Raw genomic sequence first — 22,076 nt, 5'->3', positions numbered from 1 at the left:
TACCTTCCCGCAGCAAGAGAATATGGAGCAGTCCCGCTCAAAAAGCTGCTGGGAGGATGACAATTTATGGGAGGGACACAACAAATTAAATGGGGTTACACTGAAGTGACAGTCCTTGGTCGGGAAAAAATCCCGAGTCGCTCCGGTACATAGAACTGACTGCCTTGGGAAGCGAAGCTCACGCTGAGCATATAATGTTCGGTTACACCCGAACTTAGAAACCTTTACTTGTTGTAAAAGTGTTTGATTTACTGTATATAAATATGTATTTAAGTATATATATGATAACTTTTAAGAAGGTTGGAATAGCTATTCCTTCTGTTTGGATCTAGATCTCTCTTTGGATCTAGATTATTGGATTTCAATTTGGTGTCAACCTAGCTATTAAAACTTGCACAGGCCAAACCCCTTTTTTAAGGCATAAATACATTCCCACGGCTTGCAAACCACTGCCGTGACCCAACTCTGTTTTAGAAAATAAAGTCCACTAGAAAAAACAGTTAACAATAGTGATAGCATTTCCAATCTCATTTTAATCCTTCAAAATAACGATCTTAGGCAGATAAAGTAAGAACTACATACTTCCTAAAAAGTTGTATCTTGCTTTACATTAAACTGGAACTTACATTCAGTATCTAAATATATACATAAAAAGATGTATACAATAGAAAACAGTGTCTTATTTATATATCATAAACAAAATTATTGTTGCGACCATTGGATATTTTTCAAATCAATAGGTAATGGAGATATTTCACGTAAACGTTCGACATATTTGATGCATTTATCGGCAATATAATCAACCTCTTCAATGATGATAAAACGACCAATTCCAAACCTATAAACAATAAATTGCTTTCATTGAACTATGTGCCAAGTCCCCATCAGTTCCAATCGCAAGGTTCCAGTGATGCTGAAGTACATGCTAAGCCACTAGACAATGCCAAATCTTTTAAGGCCATCAATAATGATTCACCCTCAACATAGGCAAATTATAAATTTAAACAACCACTATACGTTTGCTCTGGATCACAATTACATATAACATGTGATAATCTTCAAGTGATGCTATCATATAAACGTTGCGAAAGAAACTCTATACATTTCTTATCATATTCCATTTCTTTGAGTGCAAGATCACATGCAGCACCAAATCAGTACAGGTACAGTACCACTACGTATACCCCGTCTTGTCCACCACCACCACTCTGTATATAAAGTGCGCCAATACCCTTTGGACCATATAATTTATGGCCAGATATTGACATTAAATCAATTTTCATTGCATTAATTGGAATTTTGCCAACTGCTTGAGCTGCGTCGGTGTGAAAGAATATATTTCGTGAACGGCAAAGAGCTCCTATATCAGTAAACCAACTTTTACTAGTTAATATTCTGTTTTAGTTTTCGGTTTGTTGATACAAATGACATTTTTCTTCCATCACTTTTGACAGCAGAAATTGAAAGAACGATTGACAGTCTATGTACGAGCGGCAACAACTAAATACACAGGAGGGTTGCATTTTCACTTATGCTTCTACCTGGTAGTTGTACCATGGTCGTAACCATACCCATATCCATAACCATCTCCATTGTGATCGATTAATGGTGCCATAACCTTAAACAGCTGACATTTTCGTAAAAATCAGGAAAACGCAAAAAATTACAAACATATTCCACAAACAATAAGTCTCTTAGTCAAAACGTATCCCAAAAACAATACATAAAATATTCAAAAAGTTAATAAATTCACCAACTCAAATATTTTTAAATTATGGATATGGCGAAAAACCAAAACCAATTGGTTGGCTATGGTACGTTTATGGCTTTAACGTTATGGTATGGCACCAATAATCGATTACATTGATTTCCATAAGGTTGCTTCGATCAGCTGTTTTATCTGGTTAGGGATAAGTCACCATTAATTGGCCTTTAAGGTTTGTTGGATCAGCTGTTTTATATGGCAAGTTATAGTCACCCTGTGTTGGTGAAAACGAATATTTTAAATAAATCCATCTGAAGAATTGCTATCCTCCAGTCATGACTCAATTATAAAGCTGGCTCATTTCGTCAGCTGATTTAGCTTTTTTAAGGGCACTGGCGTAGGGATTTTCAAAATAAGAATAAAAATTCAAAATATACCGACCACTTCAATAATTATTTACTGCCGTGATTGTCTACTTGGTATTAAAAAAGTGCAAATCAGCTGTCACGCCATGATAGCTTGTTTATATTTTTATTTCACTTGGCAATTCATTTTGAAATCAAAAAATATTTAAAATTTTCAATAACTTAAAATTTATAGCGAAAAACCTTTTTATGCAACCCTGCAACACATACATACATGCCATGATTTGAAAAATTATTTTAAACGTTTTCTTCAACTAAACGAGAAAAGTGGCTTACAATTTTGTGCATAAATTTTACACTTTGTTATTGTTAATAATACGTCCTTCCTTTACAGATTCAATAAGGAAAAGGCGAAGCAACGTAGCGTACTTCAATTTAGTGAGCATTGTAATTGAATTTCAATGATTTTAATTATGATATGGAAAATATTGCAAGTCACACAGACGCCATGTTGAATATATTTTTTAACTAGACAATTTTCAATATTTACATATCCTTGTATTAATGTTTATTATAACGTTATTTTAATTTCTTCTTTCAGATACTCTTTACTAGACTTTTGAAATCCTGCAGCTGGTGAGTATTTGGAGCACCTTTTAGTGAAATCCCAGCCAAAAATGCGGTAGCTATTTACGCCAGCATGACACCCTTCATAAACGTCCAAAAATATCGAGAGGGGTATGAAAAGACGCATTTGTTATACAGGATCGCGCGTCCGAAAAAGGAAAGCAAGAGACTGACATCGTTCGAATAATATTCACGAAATATCGAAAAATGGCACCGGACCCCTCCAAAACCGTGATTGGCATCCATAGTATTTTTGGGCTGAAAACATTTTGGCCGGTGTGTGGTCACAATTAATTCCGCGTGTGATCAAAATTAAATCCGTGCAAAATCCCTTTGTACACAATTTTTTTTTTTCTGTGCATAACAAAGTTACAACAACCACATAAAAAGTTCCAATTTCTATTACAAATATCTCTTCGCCGATGCAAAATTTTTTGTTTCGGTTTTCGGATCAGCGATCCTGGGTTCAAAACGCGTCTTTGTATACCCCTCCATATTTTTGGACGTGTATTGAGATATTCATGCTATTGTATAGAACATAGGTTTTCAAACTGTGGGTCGCGACCCACTGGTGGGTCGCGGGCTTGATTGAATAACTTGAACCAAATTTTTTTAAACAGAAAAATAATTTATTCATTCTTTAAAAAATCCAAAAATGATATATGTACATATCGCGCACCTAAATCTAAGGGGAGCTAACTCAAAAATCTGAAATTGTGAAGTTGAAAATTGTGATTTTCTTAGTTTATCGCTGCTTAGATCTACCGGCGCGATATATTTTATATTATACGTATTACATAAATTTTACAGACATAAGTTAATGCGAAGGATGGGCTTGCTTATTTTGAAGTAATTTGGAACAACGGGGTTCCATACGTGACATGCAAACAATCAAATAATTTTCTATATTAAGTTTATTACGTTTCTTCACTCTTATGTTCACCATTTGTGAAAAAGTCATTTCGCATAGATATGATGTTGAAAACTGAGTGAGTATTTTAAGCGCTATTTTCGCTAGGCCAGGATACTGAGGCTTGCGCTTTATCCAAAATGTTGAAATATTTTCGGATAAAAATTCGATTTTGAGCATACTGTCAGCTGCTAGCTCACATAAATTTTCGTTCAAAATGTTGCCGAGATCTGCGACCTCAGCGCAGTTACTGAGGAATGGATTTAATATCCAGCACTTGCTGTTATCTTCCTGTAGCTCTCTTGGAAAAAAACGGTGCAATTCGTTTTTTAAATTTTGCAGCGCTTCAGTTATGAAAGGAATACATTTCCTTACCAGTTCGTCTGATGAAATCTCTGCAGCCATACTTTCAAAGCAAGTGAATAAACCAAATTGTAAGTGCTGCAGAGATGATAGCCACATTTCAATTTTTGAAACAAAGGCTTTTATTTTATCTTTGGCTGATATAATGTTTTCGTCTCTTCCTTGCATACTAGTATTCAAGATGTTTAGGTGACGAAAAATATCTGATATATATGCTACTTTTAAAAGCCATGTAGGATCAGTAAACAATTTCGCATTGTCGGGATCTTTTTCTTTCAAAAACATGTTCAATTCCGATCTCAATTCTATTACTCTTGTCAACACATTTCCTTTGGATAACCACCTCACCTCTGTATGAAAAAGAAGATTTTGATGTAGTTCGCCCATTTCTTCACACACCGTACGAAACAACCTTGTTTGTAAAGCTTTTCCCTTGATACAATTCACAACTTTGATCACAGAATTAAGCACGTCGTTTAAATTCGACGACAAAAATTTGGCTGCCAAGGCCTGACGGTGGAGAAAACAGTGCGTCCAGTGTGCATTCGGCATCTTTGTTTTCAACCTAGCTACGAACCCACTTTTATTGCCGGTCATTGCCCTAGCGCCATCAGTGCAAATACCTACGCAAAGTTCCCCAGTCAAACCCCAAATCCTGGGTGCTTTCTATAAAAAGTTCATACAAACACTCACCAGTTGCATTCTTTGGTAAATCTTTGCAAAACAACATCTCTTCCGCAATTTGATCAAGGTTTTCAAACCGAACATAACACACAAACTGGGCACAACTGGATATATCTGTCGATTCATATAATTGTAATGAAAAATATGAGCTTTTTTTTGACTTTTTCGACTACTTGATTGCGAATGTCTGCAGCTATATCACTTAACCTTCGTCGAATTGTGTTATTAGACAAAGTTATAGCTTTCAATGTGTGGGCTTCTTTTTCTCCAATCATTATCTCAACCATGTCTACTGCTGCCAGTAAAATAAGATTTTCAGCGATTGTATGTGGTTTTCCATTTTACCCACGAGATATGCAACTTTATAACTAGCCAAGGAAGCTTTTTCACTTATTTTAGTACTCTGGTATTTAAAAGAGGGAACATATTACAAACCTAACTAATGTCAAGATATAGTGCTGAAAATACCTGGCACATACTGGTCTCTTGCTTCCTAGGATAGGATAGGTTAGGTGGTAGCTGCCCTGATAAGGATAGCTCACTTGGACAATACGAAGGTCCGTTGTGATACCACATACACCAAAAATAACGGTGACCTAGATCCAGCTACTTAGAGAATCGTTGGGTAGCAACGATAAAGCTCCGAATGATACCGATCTCAACTTTGGATATATCCTCGGGAGATCCAAGTGAGTCGCGACCGAAGTACTTTCGCCTAATTCTGGTAAAAGCTGGACAATCAAGCATAAAGTGATTTGGTGATTCCACCTCATCATCCTCCATACAGCTGCAGCAGGATGGAGTTTCCAGTATATTGAGACGTGCCGCATGGATACCCATGGGACAGTGCCCTGTAAAACCCCAATGACCATTGATAGGTGAGCCTTAGTGAACCCAATTATTTCAGCAGACCTCCTGCCATCCACTTTCGGCCAGAAAGATCTTGCTACCCTGCAAGACGTGGTATCCGCCCAACGTTTGCTGAGCTGATTCGAGGCCCAGCTATGGAGGAGCAATCCACAGGTGGCCAGCGAGATCCCGAAGTCCCTACAGCCATCTACATCCGGTTCAGTTGTACCGATGCGGGCTAAGAGATCCGCTTGACAGTTACCCGGGATATCACTATGGCCCGGGACCCAGATAATCTTAATTGTAAAATAATTCGATGCAATCGCAAGCGAGGTCAGGCACTCCCAGCCCACCCTCGATCGCACTGTAGTTGAGCTCAAGGCCTTGATAGCCGATTGGCTATCAGAGTAGATGTTAAATTCCCTAACCGTGGTAGCACTGGATAGCATTCCATCCACCGCATCCTTAATCGCAGCAATTTCCGCTTGGAATACACTGCAGTGATCAGCCAACTTAAACTTGCGGCTTAAATTTAGCTCTTGACAAAAGACCCCCCCACCAACCTTTCCATCCAGCTTTGACCCATCCGTGAAAAAGTTAACCGGTCCCATGCCCCAGATAATTCCTCTTCCCCAATCCTCTCTCTCTGGAATAACTGGGGTGAAGGTTGTATAGGGAGCTGTTATCGGCATACATTAGTCCGTTCTGTCCGGGATGAAGTCGAAACTGGTAATAAGGCTAGAGTGTCCGCGGTCAGAAAGTCTATATCCCATATCACGAAGCCTGACCAACGACCTTGCCGCGGCCGCCTTTCCCGCAATATCTACTGGGTATATGTTCAGCATGACGTTCAGTGCCAAGGTAGGCGTTGTTCTGAGAGCGCCACTGATACCGATCAGCGCCGTCCGTTGCACTGACACTAACATTTTGGAGGTGCTCGCCGTGTCCAGTGCTTTCCACCAGACCAGCACCCCATATAGCAGAATCGGTTTGACCACCATCTCATAAAGCCAGTGTACTATTCTTGGCGAGAGTCCCCATCTCTTTCCGATAGCTCCTCTGCAGCAGTACAAGGCAATGGCGGCCTTCCTGGCCCGATCTTCCACATTGGGTCTCCAGGACAGTTTCTTGTCCAAAAAAATCCTCAAATATTTAACCCTATCAGAAAGTACCAACGGTACCCCTCCAATCGAGGGAGTTCTGAAATCGGGCACCTTATATCTTCTTGTGAAAAGGACCAATTCCGTTTTTCCCGGGTTGACCGCCAATCCACATGATTCAGCCCACCTAGCCACAGTATCCAGGTAGCCTTGAAGAACATCGCGCAGGGCGCCCAGAAATTTGCCTCTGACTAGGGTAGCGAGGTCATCTGCATAGGCAACCACCCGACAACCATTGGCTTCCAGCTCCACAAGAAGCTCGTTGACTACCACAACCCAGAGGAGAGGAGATAGGACACCCCCCTGTGGCGTGCCCCTGCACACCTTCCTCTTAATTATGGCCCCTCACCACTCCGCTGCGACAATTCTGCCGCATAGAAGTTTGCTAATAAATTCAACCAGAGCCGCCTCGACTCCTAAACCCACCAGAGCTCTTTCGATTGACCCCGGTAAGACATTGTTAAAAGCTCCCTCGATGTCTAGAAAGGCACCCAGAGCATACTCTTTGTGTTCTAGGGACCCCTCTATTTGCTTTACAATCGAATGGAGAGCCGTTTCCGTCGATCTGCCCTTGCAGTACGCATGTTGTGAAGCCGACAGTAACCCCCGAGGTATCCTTTCCCGTAGGTACAGGTCAATCAACCGCTCAAACGTCTTAAGAAGAAACGACGAGAGACTGATTGGCCTGAAATCCTTAGGTGATACATGAGAGCTTCTGCCGGCCTTCGGAATGAAAATAACCCTAACCGTGTGCCAAGACTTCGGGATATAGTTAAGCCTGAGGCAGTTAGGATATATGATGGCCAACCAGCGGCAGGAAATCCCCAAAGACCTTTGAAGCTGCGCGGGAATGATTCCATCCGGGCCCGGAGACTTATAGGGCTTGAACGACCCTATAGCCCAGGTTATCTGACTTTCCAGTATTGGAATGGCAGGCACTTCTGCATGGCCAACGACCGCCGACCATGCAGGCGAAGATCCCTGCGCAACTGGGACATCGGGAAAATGATTGTCCAGTAAAAGCCTTAGGGACTCCTCGCTACTCATCGACCAGTCCCCACCATCATCTCTCAGATACCCCAGAGGAGCGGGGTTCCTAGAGAGTATTTTTCTACATCTCGCGGATTCATTGCAGCCTTCTACGTTTTCGCAGAAGCTTCGCCATGCATCTCGCTTGGCTATCCTTATTTCATATTTATAAATCCCCAGACTCACCTTATAGAGCTCCCAGTCCGAGGGTAATTTACTCCTCCTGGCTCTGTTGAAGAGCCGCCGACTGGACGCTCTTAGGTCGTCAAGAGAATCCGACCACCAGGGCGGCTTGCCCTTCCCCCTGTAAGTTTTCAATGGCCAGGACAGCTGAAAGGCGCTATTGCTTGCCGAGGTGAAGTTTTCCACCAGAACGTCTATCTCAGATTCGGACAGGCCCGAACTAATGATAGGCACCGCAGGCAGTAGCTCTCCCAGCTTCCTACTATACAAGTCCCAGTTAGTACTTTTAGGGTTCCTAAAAGATATTTTACCGGGAAGTTCTTCGTTCACTGAGAACTGAATATATCTGTGATCAGAGAAGGAGTGCTCGTTGAGAACCCTCCATCCAGATATCCGACCTTCCAGTTCTCTACTAACCAGGGTGAGGTCCAGGACCTCCTCCCTTAACGCAGTAATAAAAGTCGGGTCATTCCCCCTATTACATATACAAAGTCCCTCATCTACAATAAAAGTAAATAAAGACTCACCTCTAGTGTTGGTATCCGAGCTTCCCCAAATGCTATGATGGGCATTTGCATCGGCACCGATGATCACGCCAACACCTCTCCGCCTTGCTTCAGCGGTGATTTCACCCAGTATCGCAGGTGGTGGTCCCACTACGTCCCCGTGGGGCATGTACGCTGAGACCACCCACATTTCATTACTTCCTCGCTCGAGGCAGACCGTGGTTACGTCAGCATTGCTGAAATTAGAGAGAATAAAAGCTTTAATCTCTTTTTTAACAAGCACACAGGATCTAGGCCTACTTGCCTCCCCATGCACCAAGGTGTTGAATTTTCCAGTCCTTAATCCAGAAATCGTACTGCCGTTACTACTCAGCCACGGCTCCTGGACAAGGACTATATCCACTCCGCCTTTTTCAAGGCAGAGCAACAAATTTGCGGAAGCCGCCTTAGAGTGCTGAATATTGATTTGACGGATTTCCTTCAAAACCGCTCTTCTTCCGCACCCCATCCTTGGCGGTTTCGTATTAGTATTGTCCATTCTAAAAAAAGTCCCCCTCAAGGCCGCTATCCGGAGCCGATTGTGTAGTCGCCCTTTAACGATCTCGTGGTTATCTATGCTACGCAGGAAGGCCACGCGAGGGTTGACGCATTACCTTATGAGTAATGCGTTCAGAGCCAGACCGGACGCGAAGCGGGAAAATCTTCAACCGCACCTACACCACCAACTTAACGGCGACGGAGCCGGAACGTACCTTGAGGCCCGCCACGGTTTTAACGGGACGTGGGCAGGCGCAGCATTAGCCTACCAGCCATTTTGGTAGGGTTTCACCCCGACCTACTAAAGCAGAATACCGCACCTACCAGCCCAATGTCATCAAGTCAAAATGTAATGCTTCCTAAGTAAATCGAGTTTTCTTTGGAAATAATCCAAAGGTTTATCCTTGTCGTTTTCATGTTTTGATGAGAGACGGCGTAGTAATTTTGAAGGTTTCATGCTTTTTTGTGCTAAAACTTGTCCACAAATCACGCATTGTGGTTTGTTATCAATGGCAGTAAAACCATATTGTAAATATGCATCGTCATAAATTCTATTTACTTTTGCTTTTGAGCCACCTGCCTCTGAAGTAGATGCCCCCAGGTCTTTTTAGAAACTTATCCATTTAAATATTTATAATAAATAATAAATATTACGCAATTGCAGTTATTTACTTTATGATGCACGACTGTCAACAACGGAGTGAAAGTTGCAACTAAAACTAATGCGCACTTCAAATAAGAAAGAGTTTTTCGGCAGCTTAGTACCGTTAGTTACTCTCAGTGATTCTGCAGCTATGCCCACATTCAAAACGACGGCTGCGAACGACAACGACGAAAAACCCATGCTTGACGATATATTTCGATGGCAACGAAAGTTGCGAATTTTCTCAAACAACAGCAACAAATTTTCAAAAAATTATAGCGCGTGTTAAAAAATGTATAACTTGTCGATTTTAACACATATTTAAAGTTATTTGCTTGTTTTATCATTTTAATTAATAAAGAAGAAAAAAGGACGCCACGATCGTCGCTATCAAAAATAGAAAAAGATCTAATCTGGCGACGGCGGCTATTCTGATTGATTGCCGCTTTGGCGTGTCGTGCTCAAAAAATTCATCCCCATAAGAACATGTGTAAAAATAATTTGACAGATGCCGCGTCGCCGTTGCCGTCTTGAATCTGTTTTCCCTATGTGGTGTTGCATTATTGCGCTGATACCGAGAGTGGCGTTGATACACTTTTACGCTAAACGGCGCAATGGTTTTAGTTTTAGTATTTTATATTGGTTTTTGGTAATAGAATGTGACAATGAAGGGAAATAGAAAAGTGTCTTCTCTTCACTTTTTTGTGTTTTGTACGATTTCTACGTTTTTCAGACATTTTGGCAGTTTTGGTGGGTCGCGGGACTTTTTGGAAACCATTTTTGGGTCGCGACTGCAAAAAGTTTGAAAACCATTGGTATAGAATAACAATAACCAGAAGGCGTAACAAAAATTTTTAATAGTTTACCAAAAGGAGTCGACAGCTGATATGCGTCCAAAAATATCGTGATAGGTGTCTAATTACGCGTGTTGAGCTCGGAAACAATAACTCGACGGCGGAAAAGAGAACTTTAACTCTGGTTACAATTTTCTTGTGGTTGGTGTAATTTTTTTGTACACACGGAGAAAAACTATGTACAAATTGAATTTGCACGGCTTTTATTTTGATCCCACACCATTGGTGGACCGGCCGCTATTCTAGACTTTTAACCTGAAACCAAAACATTTTGTGAATATGTGAAATTCTTTATATATAACAAATTTCTCATTTTTTTCAGAAAATGGTAAACCAATTTTGTATAGTTGGGTGCGGGTTAGGGGTACCGCTTTATCCTTTCCCACCGGAGGGAGAAATAGACCGGTGAGTAGAAAATGTTTATAAATATGTGTTTTAAAGTCTTAATACAGTTGTCGAAATGGGCAGAGGCTCCAAATCCTCAAATGCGATCCCCAAATACAAAATCCCTAAATACAAAATCTGCAAATACCACGACCCATTCGAACAATTACTTCTTCATAATTTTTACACATAATAACTTTACGTATACGATTCACCAATATTACAAACTCAATGGGTCAAATAAGTCGAGGGCTTGCAAAGTGAGCAGTGACACCCTCCGCCACCTCCCCCTCTGGTGTGAAATCTATTGTGAGATATCCACAATGAACTGTGAATAATCTGGCAACTCTGTCATTAGAACGTAAGAAACATAGAATGTAAGAAAGAAAAATAATGAAATAAAAGACACTTGGATTTTAACCTTAAACGCGTGCACACCACTTTCTGAGAGTCATATATAAATATATACGAAGACATAACATCTATTAATTGTTATAACTCTATAAATGTTCTCCTAAATCAATAATTTTTGGTATCTGGCTCATACAGATCGAGTTTTGGAAAAACGATTAGTGGTGCTCTCCTCATCCCGCTATCCGGCCTCCTTAAATTGTTTTGATTGGCACGCTTTTATTAACTTTACCTGTATGTTTGTTTGTTTGTTTGTTCTTCAAGGTCATATCGAGACGCTTCCGGGATCATTTCTGAAATTTCTTTAAAAAAATAATACTTTCTGTCCTTCCATTTTCTTTGCATCCCATTCTACTAACTTTTAGAGCACGCTTCTAACTACATATAATAAAAAATTAAAAATTTTATAGTGTAAAACTAGACAATAAAGTTAATAAAACACACTTTCTTTATTCGCAATCAGTCTATATCTTGACAACAGGAAATTGACCATCATCTTTCTTCTTCTTTTACATAGTTGCATTCATTCTCAATATAATATATTTCGTAATCTAGTACAATACAATAATACAATTCACTAGCCGTTTCCAGAGTTACCATCTTACAATAGCATAAATGCGGCAAAATTTTTAAGGGTCCCATTTTTGATGGTTATAATAACGATCGCACTTCTTGACGGCTTTTCCATTTGTTATGTTAAAGTTTTGTAACCTTGACTTTCACTTTCATTAAATAACCTTGACTTCCATGCTACATTTTACTAAACCAACTGACTAATCTTTCAAACCCATTTATGCTTCGTAGTTCCCCCATATAGACATGTATGCACATTACATTTCTTGTCCATACGTTTGAACTAATGCCTGCTCTTTTGTTTTCTTTCTGCGTTCATTAGGCGGCGTGAATGGTTGCGGCTGTTGGGTGTTACTGGCCCAACACCAAAATTTATATTTGCATGCCAAAGGCATTTCTCCTACAAGGGGAGAGGGGGCGGTTACTTTACAAAACTGCATTGCCAGACATAAATTTAAGAGTTTTACAGCCTCCGGTGACAGTCGATGAGAAAAATGACTTAGGTAGTACACTTGACCCTAAATTCCCTTCACCTGATGTCGCCCACAGAGGCAGAAATGACGCCATCTCTAATCACTGTTGAGTCTTCTCTTGAAGCTAAAGTTTTAGGCGTCGAAGATTTACAACCGGTACCTTTGTCGCCCAGAGAGGCAGAATGGACTTTAACCCCAGATATGGTTGAAGTATCCTTTGAGCAATTCCATCTTCCCTCTTCGGATGTTGAGTTTAACTCCTCTTTAACTTCTCTAATCCAAATAGGGACTAATAGCGGACGAACCCAAATACCTAAACTTCTGACTGATGGAACTCCTAGAAAAAGAAAGTACCGGGAAATTATAAAAGAAAGAGATGAGGAGTTGGGTAGGCTGCACGAAAGAGTAGCCATTTTAGAAAAAAAAGTTTTTAGTTTAGATGTTAATCCGGATTTAACTGTAGAATGGCAGGACAGTGAAATCCAAGAAATATGTGCCAAATTGCCTCCACATGTGGCAGAATGTGTGAAGAATTGCCTTAAAAACACACTCCGAACGCCTAAGGGATATAGATTTGGCAGGGAGGTAAAAACATTAGCACTAGCTGTTAAGTTTATTGCTCCTTTAGCTTATAGGTACCTTAAGCCCCTATTCACCTGGCCATCCAGAAAAATATTAGAAAAGTTTGTTCAAAGTTGGCCACGTAACCCTGGCTGCGGCTACAGCAGCATAAAAGCTCTAGAGCTGAGAAGCCGTGGCTTCACAGAGGCACAGAAGCATGTTTCTATCTGCTGTGATGAAATGTCCCTGAAAGTGCATGTCCAATTTGAAAGGAATAGGGATTTAATTATGGGACTGGAGGACTATGGCGATGAAAATCGCACATCCAGAGTAGCTACGAGCGTTTTAGCTGTCCTTGTCCAAGGCATCGGTGGGAAGGCTTGGAACCATCCTTTGGCATACTTTTTTGTGCACAAAACGTGCCGAGGATCTGTTTTAAAACAATATGTTTTTGAAATTATAACTCAGCTTCAGAGTATTGGACTTCATCCCTGCCAAATGGTAACCGACCAAGGGCCAAATTTTGTAGGGTTTTCAAATATTGTGCGAGTCTCTCGGGAAAGGCGATTCTTCGAAGTTAACGGCCATAAAATATTTTATTTCTTTGATTCCCCACATCTCATCAAAACTACTTGAAACTGTTTGGAAAATAACAAAAATAGAGCATTTTTTCAAGACCGCCCTGTAGATTGAAATGGATATTGTACATCTTTATGAACAAGGGTCTCAGTATGATATTTCATGTACACATAAATTAACCAAAAAACATGTAAGACCGAAAGTTTTCGATAAAATGAGCGTACATTTAGCTACACAGGCATTTAGTAATTCTGTGGCAAGTGCAATGTTCGCTATCTACAGCTCCGGGCTTTTAAATAGTTCTAAATCTCCATCCTTTTTTAACACTGCCGAGTTCGTCCTTTTTTCGATAAATTTTTAATATATTTAATAGCAGCTACTTTGGAAAGGTAGGAAATTTTAAAGAACCATTTCAAGGTACTACGAATCAACTGAATTTTCTTGACGAGGCAGAGCAGTTCTTAAGCTCAATTAAAGTTTACGAGGAAGAATGTGATATTACCAACACTTATCTCTTTATAAAAGGTTGGCTCTTAAATATAAGTAGTTTGCGTCATTTGTGGCAATTCTTGTCAAATAATGGCTTTACATTTTTACTCACACGTAAACTATGTCAAGATAAATTAAAAACTTTTTTGGTCATATTCGTAGAGGTGGGTCATTTGATACGAGGATAACTCCGCAGAGATTCTCGTATCTCTTTAGGCAAGCCTGGGGCATAAGTTATATTAAATGCGTTGACAAGGGGAACTGCGAACTCTTGCCTGAGGATAAATGGGAAGAATTTTCTAACAGCACCCTAATAGCAGCTTGCAACGACGCCTTAGTTAGAGATACATCTTGGCAGCTTTTTCAAGGCTTACCTAGGCCTAGACCACGCTCATTTCAAGATGTCCAAATCAATACTTCGGTTGATGTTGATGAAAGTAGTTTCCTCCATAGAAGCGCTTTTGTGTATTTTTCGGGATATATGTATTTTAAATATTCCAAGCATCATGTCTGTACAAAACCATTGCCAAGATTTGAAAATGAAATGACTGAAAGCGATTTCTTTTTTACCAAGGATAAGCAATTTACCAATTGCCAACGTGTGTGCCCTCCAACCGAATTTGTGGAAATTAGAGAAAATCTACACAGATAATTTTGATTCAGTTTGTCACAGGGTTGGGTTTTCTCAAATTATGTTTGAGAAAATGATAGACGTAGAGCCGTTCGAATGTTGTGAAAATTGCAACACCGATATTTTTAAATGTATTTTTATAAGAATTAGAACTTATTTTCTACTTAATAGCTTTAATAAAAAATCGGCCCATGAAAAACTTAAAAATATAAGTTTTTTGCATGTGCAAAACAAACCGCCGATTTTAGATACTATTGTTCGCCCCCAAATTTCGAATCAATCCTAAGGATAAGGTTTTTATCGATTTGGATATCTAAAAATGAGCTCCCAAATAGTAAGGTTGTACGCTCATTCCCTTGTTCAACGATTTATGTATTCCTCTATTTTACAGGAGTGAGATCTTTTTTACAGTAAATTTGTATAACCTAATTTTCTTTGCAGTTGTCTGGTGTTACATATTATTATTATTATTATTACGTTACATATCCCATTTCCCCCCATGTCTATTTACTACATAAGTCATATTTTTCTGGTCTGTCACAGTACGTAGTTGTAAATATATATATATGTAAAAAACTATAGCACTAATGTACCTGAATTGTACAATCTTTTATTTTTTTTTTAACATATTGCTTAGTAATTTTATTATGTAGGAATAGTATGTATAAATATATCGCACGTTTTATTGTAAACTGATTCAACTCAAAATTTTGATCTTTTTAGATATTATGACAGGCCAAGATAACCAACTGGCGATATTATACTAACATTTATAAAATACTCAAAAAGATCAAAACATAAATGATTATAATGTCATTTTTATATTGAAATTAAATTTTGGATTAAAGATGTAAATAGATCGTGCGATGTACCGACATATGTAAAAATTTTAATACGTACCTGAATTGTGGAATCTTTTATTTTTCTTAAAACTGTTGCTTAGTCATTTTATTGTTAAGTCGATATATTGCTTAGTAGACTTTTAGAAAGTATATACTTATGTATGGGTGAAAATAGGCCTCCTGGGGAACCGAACACCATAAAAAAGGCGGTAGCGCGCCTGAATTGCTGCCTTTTGGATGGTGTGGAAAAGCAATACAAGAAAACTATTGGACTATTCACGTGGTTATCTACTTTTTTTGTTAGCAAATATAAATGTCTTTAGTGTACTTGGTTTTGGTTAACTGGGTTAGGTATGTGACCACATAAACTGGTAGTCAAATTCACGTGAATATCCAATATGTACTCTTCTCCAATATGTATTCAACATACTCTATAATCCAGTTCTTCTATTTATTTTAATTTTTCAGCATGGAGTACGAGATACGAGGAAAACAGACAAGGAAAAACGGAAACGGAATTTGGTGTAACATCCTGATCTTTCCAACAAACATATTGTGATGAATATTAGCAACGCTAAGTGATACTATCATCTCTAAGCCAATACTAAGCAGTGACCTGTATGCACATCAACAAGTCAATCATTATGTCTGCATATATGTACGTACACGCAGCGGAGAGAAAACGCACAAACACATGCATATATCTTATCTGAGATGCGTTCAAAAGTAGGCAATAATTTGTGCAAGTATCACTCACATATACACGCGCATATGAGAAGCTATAAACGTAGTTAAAGCTGGTAATTTTATAGCTGAAACTAACTAGTAAATTCTAGAAATAGAACCGCCTAGAAATATGTCAACGAAACCAAACAGTATAAAAGCAGCAACAGTTGAGGCACGAAAATCAGTTTTGATTTAAGCAAGCTATCAGTTGCGAAGTATAAGTGATATTTTCAAGTAGTCTAATAAAGACCATTTTTGCATTATTCAATATTGGAGTTATTTATTCAACAGTTTAGTGATTCGAACATTAGGAGAAGTTTGCAAATAAGAGTTTCAGTAAATTCGTTACAATATGTATGCAATTTTTTTTTTGTACCAAAAAAAAGATTTATTCCAAATAGCTTTGTATATTATAAAATAAATAAATTTGAGTTAACATTTTGTTTAATAAATCCTTATAAAACTAACTTTGCACAAAATTTTTCTTTGGTATAAGCAGTTGACAAGTAAGTACCAGCGTACTCGTAGTAGAAGACGTGGAAAGCAGTTTTAATATTAATTAAAATGAAAAGAAACTATAATGGCAAGAAAAGGAATTGAATCAGCTTTCTTTTTATGTAAATAACCATTATAATTTCTTATCATTTTTCCTAAACATTAGCCTGTCCTTAGAAATTACAGTATACTGTACATATACCTCTGAATGCCCAAAAGGCAGTTTAAAAAATTAAAATTTTTTAATGAAATATTAATTAAAATGAAAAGAAATTCTAATGGCAAGAAAAGCAATTGAATCAGCTTTCTTTTTATGTAAATTACCAATATAATTTCTTATCATCTTTCCTAAACATTAGCCTGTCCTTAGAAGTTACAGTATACCGTACATATACCTCTGAATGCCCAAAAGGCAGTTAACAAAAATTAAATTTTTTTAAAGAAATGTTAATTAAAATGAAATGAAACTATAATGGCAAGAAAAGCAATTGAATCAGCTTTCCATTTATGTAAATAACCATTATAATTTCTTATCGTCTTTCCTTAACTTTAGCCTGTCCTTAGAAATTACAGTATACCGTACATATACCTCTGAATGCCCAAAAGGCAGTTTACAAAAATTAAAATTCTTTAAAGAAATATTAATTAAAATGGAAAGAAACTATAATGCAAAGAAAAGCACTTCAATCAGCTTTCTTTTTATGTAAATAACCATTATAATTTCGTATCATCTTTCCTTAACTTTAGCCTGTCCTTAGAAATTACAGTATACCGTACATATACCTCTGAATGCCCAAAAGGCAGTTTACAAATATTAAACTTCTTTAAAGAAATATTAATTAAAATGAAAAGAAATTATAATGGCAAGAAAAGTAATTGAATCAGCTTTCTTTTTATGTAAATTACCAATATAATTTCTTATCATCTTTCCTAAACATTACCCTGTCCTTAGAAGTTACAGTATACCGTACATATACCTCTGAATGCCCAAAAGGCAGTTTACAAAAATTAAAATTTGTTAAAGAAATATTAATTAAAATGAAAAGAAATTATAATGGCAAGAAAAGGAATTGAATCAGCTTTCTTTTTATATAAATAACCATTATAATTTCTTATCATCTTTCCTAACCATTAGCCTGTCCTTACAATATGCATAGTAAAAAAAAAAAATACGTACAAATTTAATAATGTTAATATATTAACATGTATTTAACAGCATTTTGGTACACAAATGAAGCCTGCAGATTATCCATTTGTTCGCGTTGTATCGGATGCGGTAATTCCAAATTTATTACGCAATCTGTTAAGAAAAAAATGTGTAACGTACAACTTTTGAAGTTCAAAAAGTTGCATTATTACCTACTAATTGCTGCGTTGTAACAATTATTACCCAAAAAATCATAGTTGATGCGTCCATAATGCGCTAATACATTATGATGACTTGATATAACTACATCGACTTTTGCCTCCGCCGCCGTAGAGATATTGTTTACAAAAGAAATAAAACCGTTTAAAAACATAGTGAGCAGTCGTTAGATATACAAATTCAATTGATATAAAACCACCTACATTATTGCTTGCAATATTCGTTTGTTATGGTCCTCTTGGGATAGTCACCTTTGGAACGCACCTAGTGGCTAGTTAATGGCAATGTTGATCGAAAATGGGCACTAGAGGTCGCCACGGCCGCGTGAATGATGATCTCTAAGAGGAAAACACGCTGTTTCCGGGAAAAAGAAAAAAAAAGGTTGTGGCAGAAAAAGAAAAATGTGGAGCTGGTGTGCTGCGAACGAAACGAACGCAGTAGTGTTTTACAAGAAAAGTAATAAGACATACAAATTTGCTTGTAAGTGTTTGTTGTGTGTTGCTAAAGGGAAAACAAACTTAAAGGGCAAACGAGCAAACTTGTTTTATAAATATGGACTTATCACCAAGCTTGAAATAGAGAATAAAAAAAAGGGAGGTTGGTTTTGGTGGTCATCTTTGCCCTTGGTGGTGGTCGAACGTGAAAATACATTGGTGTAACTAGCATCGTCATCCTAACGGACAAACATTCATCATTTTTGCAGAACTAATCTGGAACGTCTTTGACACTGCCATATAAATATAAAAAAAAACCAAAAACGAAAAGAAACAAGAGCGGAATTAAGTAGCTGCACGCAATAAGCAGCGCAGATTCGGCACATTTTCAACAGCGATAGCGCTAGGAACCAAACACGCTTCTAACAGCTATAGCACAAACGAAACCACCAGTCGTGCCCACCTTGCGTGCAAAAAAAAAAAAAAAAGCCGTGCACGGCCACTATAAACCGCGCGCAAACACCAGCGATAGCGTTAGCCAACCAAACGCGCTACCCCCAGCTATAGCGCCAACGAAACTACCGGACGTACCACCACCATCAACTTTATTAACAACAATCAGCAGGGCCGCCTCAGATAGGCCTGCTGCAACATCCACTTGACTAACCACAATCAGCAGGGCCGCCTCAGATAGGCCTGCTGCAACATCCACTTGACTAACCACAATCAGCAGGGCCGCGTCAGATACGCCTGCTGCAACGTCCACGTTATTAACAACAATCAGCAGGGCCACCTCCTATAGGCCTGCTGCAACCTACACTTGATTAACAACAACCAGCCGGGCCGCCTCGTATAGGCCCGCTGATACCGCCACCAACTACGACAATAACTGCCTTTAAAACTGGGTGAGTTCATTCTGTAATACAGAAACTACATTTTTTTAATTTTAATTTAACCAATTACCAGTTGGGTTTGGAATTAACAGAATAATTTTAAGAATCTTTGGGAATTGAGTTGGACTATAAATTTGTAATGCCAGTCTAAAAATAATTGTAAAAATCTTTGGGAATTGAGTTGGACTATAAATTTGTAATGCCAGTCTAAAAATAATTGAAAGATCTTTGGGAGTTGAGTTGGACTATAAATTTGTAATGCCAGCCTAAAAATAGTTAAGTTATGAAAAGCTGCATACTCAAAATTTTAATAAGGTGCTAAAGTAAAATTTCGAAATTTATTCAAAAATGATTTAGAAGTTGGTTTACAATTCTTTCGCATTCCTTTTAATTGTACTAAAATGTAATTTGAAATTTGTTTATTGAACAAAAAAAATATCGATGGTTAAACTGTGCTGTTACTTTAGTGCCTGTAGATACCTAAACATTATTACATATATGGGTATTTTAGATTTTCTTTCATACAGATAAGAAAATTGTTTTATAATGCAAGAAAATCTAAAATGTTCTTCGAAAAAAAAAATTGCAGAAAGCATACTCAGAAAAATTAGCTTAGAACTTTAAATCAAAATTTATAAATTTTCTGAATATTTTCGAAAACCTGCGAGTTTAAAATTTTTTTTTGAAAACGTTTTCAAAATCGGCTTACACCTTTTCTGTATACATTCAATCAATTGGTTAAACTAACAAAAAAAAAAAAAAACAAGGAATATATAAAATTGGATATTTAGTACTGATGAATTAGGGTGGGTCCAATTGTTCACCAAAACCTGTGCTTCAAATAATATAGTATGCAAGCTGATGGCCACAGTTTTTTTAAGGTCTTTATTTTAGTATAACGGCTGCTGAAGCTGTAAAGGCTGAACTACCAGAGAGGTGATGTGTGAAGCGTTTTCAGATGAATGCAGCATTCCTTTTGTAAAATCTGAGAACTTTACCGCTTTGCTAGCAGCTATTAATTATGAACGTGAAAGAAAATGGTTATTTCTTATACATTTTTCTACCCCAGCTGCAGTACGCAGGGCTAAAATTTAATTGACATGATTTCCAAGTTTTACATATATATCACTATTTAAATATAGGGGTGCCGTTTTTGCTATCGAGAATTTGGAAAAAAAGCACAATACTTCAGAAGACGTTTCCAATGTCATGTTTAGTTATTGGAATTGCCTTTTAAATGCGTGAAAAAGACCCACCATAATCTACTACATATGTATAGCTGCGAAAAAAAAAAAATAGCAGGAAAAAAAAAACAAATTTACTTACACATTATATTTACGTAAATTATACAAAAAAACGGTTAATGAATTGTACAATGAAAGCTGTTGGGGTTTACCCGAACAAAATTTCGAAAATATTTAAAAATCAGAATAGTTTTTAAAAGTAATTGCATTACTTAATTCAAATATACATTCTTATTAATTGTGCATAGTTTTACGCTTGTATGGAAGAAAGACCAAAATCAGCCTTCGAAAAAGAGCTGTTAAAAAAACCAATGCGAATTTTCAAAAGGCTTCAGCTTTTCTTTATTTACTACAACTGGAATAAATTTGTAGTTCAAAATTATTGACTAAACTTTCTTAAGTTTACATGAAGACTGTTAAAAAATGCGAATTTTTTTCGAAATTCGTTTTCGTTATTCAAGTTTTTTTTAGGTTTTAAATAAATATAAAAACATAATGAATTGTTAATAAATTCTGTAAATGGGAATGCTGACGTCTATATTTATTTAGAGGGCACTTAAGCATTCAGGTAAGGGGCCACCGAAAACTAGGTGCGACGGTGGCCATGGTTTTTGAGGGTGGGCTATGCACCGGGCGTCGCAACAACACCCGCGGCGCCCCCAAGATATATTCGGCCCTTTTCTCTTTTTGTTTTAATTTTTAGCATTTTTTTTTTTTGGATTTTCAGCGTTTGGTAACCGGTCATTTCCGGTTCGATTAATTTTGTAAATTTTTTTTGCGTTAGATTTTTTTTTTTTTTTTTGAATTTTAAATTTTGAATGTTTTAACGGTCTGTGCGTGACATCCGGTTCGGCAGGATGTTATTTTAGTCCATTTGAGCGTTTTGAATTAGTTCTGCGCTTTTGTCAGTTTTTTTAAAGGCATGATATGACCTTTTTTCTGTTATGGCGCAGGACAGCAATGTTGGCAAGAACCCAACCCAGCCGACATGGCTAGCCCTGTGCACCACCAGATCATGCCGACTGCCTTCCTTACTGCTCCATCAAAGATGCGTATCCATAACAGATGGCGCCCAACGTGGTTCCTGAGGCAAGGGGTGCGAGGGTCACTCCTGGTCAAACTGTGAAGTTGACCATCGCACCAGTCCGGGGTGAGCAGCCGCAGGAGCAGCCACCTGCGTTGCGGTGGGATGGTTGAATGGATCAGGATGTCCGGAATGATCATCGTCTCCGGTAGCTGAGGGATCCACGAGACTTAACGTCAGTCCTCCGGATTTTTGTATTCACCCGATGAGGCAGTGCTGCACGCACTTTATATTTTTTTTAGTAATTGGGATTTTAGTTGCCGGATGTGGTCCGTAGTCGGCTTTGGAAGTATTTCGTCCGCTAAATTGGGTTTCTTTTAATGTAAAATTTTTTTTTAGCCGAATTAGTGTTGTCTGGAAGTATAGTGTGTGTGCGTGTGGTAAGGACCCCAGCCCATCCCACGTCCCAGGCGGTAATGTAGAATACCACCTGGATTGTGACGGGTTGAGCTGGGATTCAAAGTGGCACCCCTTCC

General features: G+C 38.1%; 2 protein-coding genes across 5 annotated transcripts in view; one reads left to right on the top strand and one right to left on the bottom strand.

The window, feature by feature from the left end:
• The window catches only part of LOC137240247 (uncharacterized), a 162,107-nt gene that overhangs the window by 40,247 nt on the left and 99,784 nt on the right, over positions 1-22,076 (bottom strand). The gene's annotated exons all lie outside the window — the stretch shown is intronic.
• Positions 12,341-13,453, top strand: LOC137241658 (uncharacterized). Its single transcript, XM_067769160.1, has one exon. The coding sequence runs from the start codon at positions 12,341-12,343 to the stop codon at positions 13,451-13,453; it is 1,113 nt and encodes a 370-aa protein (XP_067625261.1).

Source organism: Eurosta solidaginis, chromosome 2, assembly GCF_040869045.1.
Source record: "Eurosta solidaginis isolate ZX-2024a chromosome 2, ASM4086904v1, whole genome shotgun sequence".
In the NCBI taxonomy this organism is placed as follows: Eukaryota; Metazoa; Arthropoda; class Insecta; order Diptera; family Tephritidae; genus Eurosta; species Eurosta solidaginis.
This window is presented reverse-complemented; position numbering and strand designations above follow the sequence as displayed.